General features: G+C 40.0%; 1 protein-coding gene across 1 annotated transcript; it reads left to right on the top strand.

Annotated features, from left to right (window-relative positions):
• Positions 1 to 6,231: 6,231 nt before the first annotated feature.
• On the top strand, positions 6,232 to 6,909 carry LOC108372423 (uncharacterized; the record flags this gene model as incomplete). The annotated part of the gene is made up of 1 exon (XM_017628105.1): positions 6,232 to 6,909. A coding segment is annotated over exon 1 (678 nt), but the record flags the coding sequence as incomplete, so codon positions are not given.
• Positions 6,910 to 7,648: the final 739 nt, after the last annotated feature.

Here is a 7,648-nt window from a genome sequence, read left to right as displayed (position 1 = left end):
AATGCGCGATATCAAAGACAGCGTTTAATTTTTTTTCGGTGACGGTACTTACGATGTGCACCACTGGGTTGAGGAATATGACGATACAGCTGACACGGTCGGTTGGAATAATTAGCAAAGGTTTGTTTATTTTAAGCAGTTGCTCAAGGGAGCTGCAAAATTATTCGTGCGTGGGTTAGTGGGTATAAAGGACTGTGGCAGTTTAAAGCAAGTCATTACCGATGAATTTGGTACAATATTATTTGCGTCAGAGGTACATCGAGCGCTAAGAAAACGGCGCAAAAAGCCAAAGGAGTCTTCGCAGGAATATTTGTATGCTCTATTGGAAATGGGCAAGCAAATCGCATTGGACGAAAGGAACGTTGTAGAGTATTTCGTGGAGGGTATACCGGACGTTAGGGCAAACAAAAGTGTTTTGTATCAGGCCAGAACTGTTAGTGAATTGAAGGAACAGCTTCATGTATGTGAGAGGGTTAAGGGTGCGCAGTTGTCGACAAGGAAAAGGAGTTCAGCACAGGTATCCTCGAGTGACAGAGTGAAAGAAAATGTTTTCAGTATGACAAACAAGGTCACATTGCATGAGAGTGCCCAGGGGCCGGATCAGGCAGCGTTACTTGTTTTAAGTGCAAGCAAAAAGGTCATTATGCTCATGAGTGTAAGGGACAGAAAGACAATGCAGTCAAAAGTGAACGTGTGAATACGATAGAAAACAAATCAGAAAAGTTTGGAAGTAAGGGTGGAATGATTTTCGTTGACACGACTATCAATAACTTGACTTTTAATGCACACAGATTACATTGCGTGCATCATGAGATATGATAAATTGTTTATGTTACGAGATATAGACCTAACTGGTGAAAAGTAAAAATTGGTTGGCAAAGGCAAAGGCGAGCTTACCACATTAGCGTAACGTTTCATTTGGTTAGGGACCGTAATATTCCGTATGCAGCAATGATCGGAAATGATGTGCTTCAAGATGTGGAGTTAGTGTTTAGGAAAGGAAGCGTTGAAGTGGCAAGCATGCTGAAGGAAGGTAATATTCAGAATAGCGTGTTTGAATATGCATCACCAGTAGTACTAACGACCAAGAAAAATTGGACAACGTTTTTCTGTTGTGACTTCCGCAAGATTAATGAGAAAATATGTAGGGACAATTTTCCTATAACGTTACATCATTTGTGACACAAAACGGACAATACGAGTTTTGCTACGTACCGTTTGGTATAACGAATTCTCCAGCGGTATTTTGCCGTTACATCCGAGGGACTTTTCAAGATTTTCTGGCTGACGGCACAGTCCTTATATACATGTACGACATTGTCATTCCCGCCAAGGATGAGATGGAGGACCGAGATAAGTCAAAAAAAGTGTTAAAGCATGCGAGTAAAAGCGGTTTAGACATTGGGTGGGAGAAATGCCAGCTTTTGAAAAAACAAATACATTTTTTGGAGTATATTGTGGAGAGTGGTAGAATTCTTACTTCTGAAGAGAAAACTAAGGCAGTGAAGACTTTTCCAATTTTTCCTGCGAGAAAAAAAGAAAGAAAGAGAAGATTCTTGGGTTTAACATAATTTTTCTGGCGTTTCTTTCAAAACTATGCAATGCTCGCTAAGCCTGCTTTAAAACTTTTTCATCCCATAGCAGAAACGGATTTGCATGCAGATGAGTTCAAGTTTGGCAATGGTGCAGTTTTGTTACAAAGAGACACGGAAGATCGTTTGCTACATCCTATAGAGTATATGAGTCGTAAAACATCAGCAGCAAAAGAGAAGTATAGTGCGTTTGAACTCTAAGTTCTGGCAGTTATAAAAGTCTTAAAGAAGTGACGCATTTACTTGAAGGACGTTAAATTTAAAATAATTAGCGATTGCAACGCATTTGCAATGACGGTAAAGAAGCAAGACGTACCGGACAGAATTACGAAGTGGGTAATGTACTTGCAGGATTACAATTATGTGGTCGAATATAGGTCAGGAACACGCACGAGGCACGTAGATGCCCTCATTAGCGTATACTGCTTGTTGGTAGAGAACTCGCTGAAGATGAGAATAAGAGAAGCGCAGTTACAGGATGACTGGATAAGAGCCGCAAATAAACTTTGACATCCTTAGCAACTCTTCTCCTAGCATTCAAAGTAAACTGACAACCATGCCGATGAACAACTTTCAACTATAACTTGCCTGTACTAAAAATAGGAAAGAAAATTATGAAATTAGGTAAAATTGTTGTTATATATAACTACTTAAGAACTTATAACTTGCAATTAGTTACAGCTTTTTTGACGGATATCCCATTGAAAATTATGTCAAAAAGCTGCAATTAACTGTAGAGTCTTCTTTATTTTGACTATAACTACAGGCCTTTGCTTCACAAATCCGTGACTAAGAATAGGAAAATACTAACTACATATCAATAATTTTTTTAAGGGCCCGAGTTTCTCTTCCGTAGACGCGATGTATAAAAATTCCAGCTCTTTTCGGCGGATACATTTGGATACAGTTTTCGGTTTGTTATGGATACTTTAAAGGCTAAGGCAGTGGCAACATTGATGGGTGTGCGACCTATTTCGGGTTTGGGCGGTGATTGTTGATATTTAATTTTCAATACATTTTTACAATTTGATATAGTTCTCAAGAGTTTCCTTATATTTGGGAAGTAATATTCTTCCGTAATTTGTTTGAAGTTTTTCTGAGCTCTATTATGCTCGGTTACTATGGTTTCTAACTGATCGTCTTCGCAGGTTAAGTATATTAGAAGCTTTTCAGTATGAATAAATTTAATACTAGGAAATACAGAAATAATTGGGCCCTGAATCTCAGCCACGGTACTTAAGTTGCAAGGAATTGCATTAGTGACGCTGGGGTTAATGGTAGTNAAAATACAGAAATAATTGGGCCCTGAATCTCAGCCACAGTACTTAAGTTGCAAGGAATTGCATTAGTGACGCTGGGGTTAATGGTAGTTTTCAAATACTCGATTAAATTTTGAACAGTATCAAAATTAATTACGTGTCGAACTAATTTCTGAAACATAATTTTAGTGGTTTTCTTTTCGATAAAATAAGTCGATTTTTATATTAATTTACTGGATATTTAATTGAATTCATAATATTACTTGAGGAGTGTTGAGAACATGGGCATAAATCTGATAGATTTGTAGACGAGAGACAGCTCGCGCTTTTGCTTTTTAAATTTTGTATTTTTCAAATTTGAAGATGGATTGCCTACCAAATGAATTGTAAACCTTTTTAGAATATGTACCCTTATCTTTGCAACCTTGAACATATCAACTTGTATATCGTAAATTTGGGTGGCGTGTTTTTCCGATTTTTGAATTGTAAAGCGACGGTACGGGGAGACCCGAGCGCGCCAACCTAAGTTTTTTAGTCTTCTACTGACCGCCACCGCTTTCACATCGTTAACTTTCAAATCCGCCCCTCTGGCACCTTGAATTCGAATTTGCATTGTAGTCAAACATATTGGATAATAAACACTTGAGATTCATAGATTGTAAAGCAAACTATATCTCTTTTCGTTACGCATTTACATGCATACGTTTTATGCAAGTGCACTCTGCATGTACGCAACAAGTGGACGTAAGTACTCGAACATGGTCCTTACGATCCGTTCGAAGGAATCGGCAACCCTCTATTTAGAGTACAACCACGTTCACTGAACGCACCCTTCTCATCAACCGAAAACTCTATTCGGTCAGCTCGTGTCAGTTTTTAAATCATAAGCGGTTGGCGGCGGTCGTATAAACCAAGTGCGGTCGTTCAAGTTAAGTGTGCAAAAGAAGTTGAAAATTCTGCGCATACATATGCACAAAATAAATCTTTGCGAAAAAAAACTAAATATCAAACAATACAACTTAAAACGAAACAAAAAGCGTGCCGGTTAAAAACTAAATATAAAGTGTGAAAATAAAAATATAAAAATATTGGTTGAAAGTGAAAAAAGCACCCAGTGAGAAATTAAAGTCGCAAAATTTTAAAAAAAGAAAAAAGGAACAAAGATTGTAATTTCTGATTGGCAGAAGAAATTAATTTGGAAGAAATAAGTGCGATCAAAAAGGGGAAGAATAGAAATAATAGAAAAAAAGTAAAGTGCAGCAAAAAACAAAAAAGCCAAAGTGCATAAAAAANCAACTTGTTCGGTTTATTATCGCAAACAAAATTGACCCATACTAATATTAGCGTAGTCAAGTGCGACATACGTACGTATATATAAATACGTGGTTGGTTGCTTACCCCTTTTCGACCGTTAACAGCACTTCGAATATAATTCGGTTACCGCGCACTCATATTGCACATACTTATATGTACATATAGAAAACCGCCGAGGTACGTACATACATACCAACGCGTACACAAATAGGCTCCACCCTTTTTTTCGCTCTTGCGCTGCACACAAAAATCACTGTTACTGGACTTAGACGCGCTAAGACAGTACAGTGTAGCAAAAAGCAACAGACTCACGGTGGGACAAAACCAGTACCCACACAAAATAAAAAATTATAATCAAAGAATTATTTTAAATCAATTTTAAATATAATTAAACTGGACTCAAACCCCTTAATATTGTAACGAGGTACAGTTTATATTATTAACCCAACCCAAATTACTCATCTCAAACACCATGGAAAAGAAATCAATAACTGCTACTGATAATGATTCAGAGGCAAGCCTCCAGGCCTTCATATTTGAAAGCAATAGATTAGAGTCCTTTTACTCTACATGGTCAGCAACTCTTATAGCTGACCAAACAGAATCCCTATTGCAGGTCAAGATCCAGCAACTGGACTGATTGCGGGAATCGCTCGTTGCATCCTTTAGAGCAGTATCCCTCTCCGGAGATCATGATGAGTCAAGTGGCTCAATCGAGCAAAAATATAAAAAGTGCTCAGAAAGCTACGAAAATTGTATGTCCCAAATACTAGATGCTCTGCAGCTTTTAGCACCACCTCCACAACCCAGAAACCTTCCTAATAATTCCAACGCCCCTGAGGTTTTTCTCAAAGTACCACCATGTGACACCGAAGTCTTCCATGGTGGGTACGAAGACTGGCCGGCCTTTAGGGATATGTTCATGGCTGCCTATGGAAATCACCCCAAGCTAACACCAGCTCAGAAACTCTACCATTTGCGCCAAAAAACGAGGCCAGGCAGGGCAATTGGTTAAGCAATACCCGCTTACTGACGAAAGCTTTCAATTAGCCTGGGAGGCACTGAAAGTGCGGTATGAAAACCGCAGAATATTGGTGGATAACCAAATTAAAACCCTCTTCAATCTCCAATCGATTTACTCAGAGAACGGTGAGCAGATTCAAAAATTCCAAACTACGATAAACAACTGTTTGTCCACTTTGGCAGCACAAGGAATCCCAACATCTGACTGGGACCCCATCCTTGTCTATATTTGCTCTTCGAAACTGCCCAGTGAAACCCTTTCTTTTTGTGGGAACAGTCGCTGAGTTCTCGAAAAGAACTGCCGCTGTGGACAGATATGAATGAGTTTTTAACAACTCGGTATGAAGTCGTGGAAAGACTCAGCACTTATCGCCCAGGTAAAACAAGAACGCCTCAACCAAACTTCCCCCCCAGAGCTATTAAGCAAAACTCACACCCTTTTAATAAACCACAACTTTCACACGGAACTAAATCAGCAGGTATCATGTAAATTATGCATCCAAAACCATACAATGAAAACCTGCGTGAAGTTTAAAGCCCTGTCCGTAACTGAGCGACTCAAGTTCGTAAGAGAAAATAAATATTGTGAGAATTGCGTCTCATTTTCCCACTTCAAGAGTGATTGTCAGAGCAAGTTCTTATGCGTATACTGCCAAAAGAGACATCACTCCCTTCTCCATTTCCAACCACAATCCTAATCAACTAGGGCCAACCCAAAACCTCAAAGAACCCAAGCGCAAATGTCGACTCAAAGTCGGATAGACCATGAACAGCCTTCGACATCTGAGCAGGCTGCTAAAAATGCACTTGCCAAACACCCACCTGACAGCAATGTCCAAAAGGTCTCTTCGGATTTTTCCAGTAGCAGCGCAACAACCCTAATCCCCACGGCAATAGTTCCCATTTACTTTGAAGGAGAGTATCATAAAATTCGTGCTTTAGTCGATCAAGGATGACAGAAGACCTTTGTAGCGTCACGAATTCAAAAACTCCTTGGCCTACCCACAAGAGAAACTCACTACCAAATCTCTGGAATAGGAGGAATGGTAGTACAGAATTCGAACAAAATTTGCGAGATAACGCTATGCTCATCGGATTTAGGCCAGAAGATCACAACTTGTGCCATCATTCTCCCACAGCTTACCCACTTTCTGCCCACATTTAAAGTTTCCAATGTCAACATAGACGAATTACATTCCCTCCAACTTGCTGACCCTAACTGCTTTACACCATCGAAGATTGACATGGTGATAGGAAGTGATATAAATCCCCAAATACTCCTGGATGGGCTACAACGTAACATCGACGGCACCTTAGTATCCCAAAACACAATATTCGGTTGCATACTGAGTGGTCCAGTAAGAGAACATATCTCGACGTTCTCCACCCACGTCACAGAGGCAACGGAGCCCGAACTCAGCACGCTGCTCAAAAGATTTTGGGAGCAAGAGGAGATAGAAACCGCTCAACCCAAATCAGCAGAAGACGAATTCTGTGAGGAACTCTACAGGACCACGACCGACAGACGAGAGGATGGACGCTACGTGGTGAAACGCCTCTTCAAACCCGAATTCCCGGACGCACTTGCCTTAGGAAACTCCCGCCCAGCAGGCCAGCAACAATACATAAGCATCGAAAGGACTCTGGAGAAAAGGCCGGAATTGCGCGACAAGTACTCAGAGGTGCTGAATGATTACTTCAAAATGAATCACACGGAGCAGGTTTCACCCCTTGAAGTTATAAAAAACGGAAAATATTTTTCATTTTATTTACCCCATCATGCTGTCTTAAAGCCTGACAGCAAAACTACAAAAGTGCGTGACGTCTTTAACGCATCTAAGACATCACATTCAGGAAACTCCCTGAATGATGTTCTTTATACAGGCCCAATACTCCAAAACGACTTAACGGCCATTATCCTTAAATGGCGTCTTTATAAATTCGTTTTCAATGGCGACATAGAGAAAATGTATCGCCAAATACTCGTCCATAAAGAAGATCAAAATTTCCAAAGGATTCTCTTTAGGAAAGCCCCTCACCTGCCAATCGAAGATTTTAAGTTAAAAAGCGTTACTTTCGGTGTTAACTGCGCCCCATATCTTGCAATTCGCATGCTCCACCAGTTAGCTCACGATTGCCAAGAAAATTCCCCCGCGCCAAAAACATCATACTACACGAAACATATGTAGATGATGTACTCTCTGGCGGATACAATATACAGTCCACTATCAACTCTATGACCCAAACTATCGAAGCTCTAAAATCGGCAGGCTTTCCGCTGAGAAAAATTACAGCAAATCACCCAAAAATCCTTGAATGAATCCCAGATACCGATGTCTTAGATACTGAGTTTCTCAAATTCCAAGACACAAGCTCAACTAAAACGCTTGGAATAAGATGGAACGCACTGATTGACTCCTTCTCGTACTCTTACGACCCTTCTAAGTCGAACACAAAACG

This window comes from Rhagoletis zephyria, unplaced genomic scaffold (genome assembly GCF_001687245.7).
Source record: "Rhagoletis zephyria isolate East Lansing unplaced genomic scaffold, Rhagoletis_zephyria_1.1 Rzeph_scaffold_05739, whole genome shotgun sequence".
Lineage (NCBI taxonomy): Eukaryota > Metazoa > Arthropoda > Insecta > Diptera > Tephritidae > Rhagoletis > Rhagoletis zephyria.
Note: the sequence above shows the minus strand (reverse complement) of the source record. Positions and strands in the feature narration are given on the sequence as shown.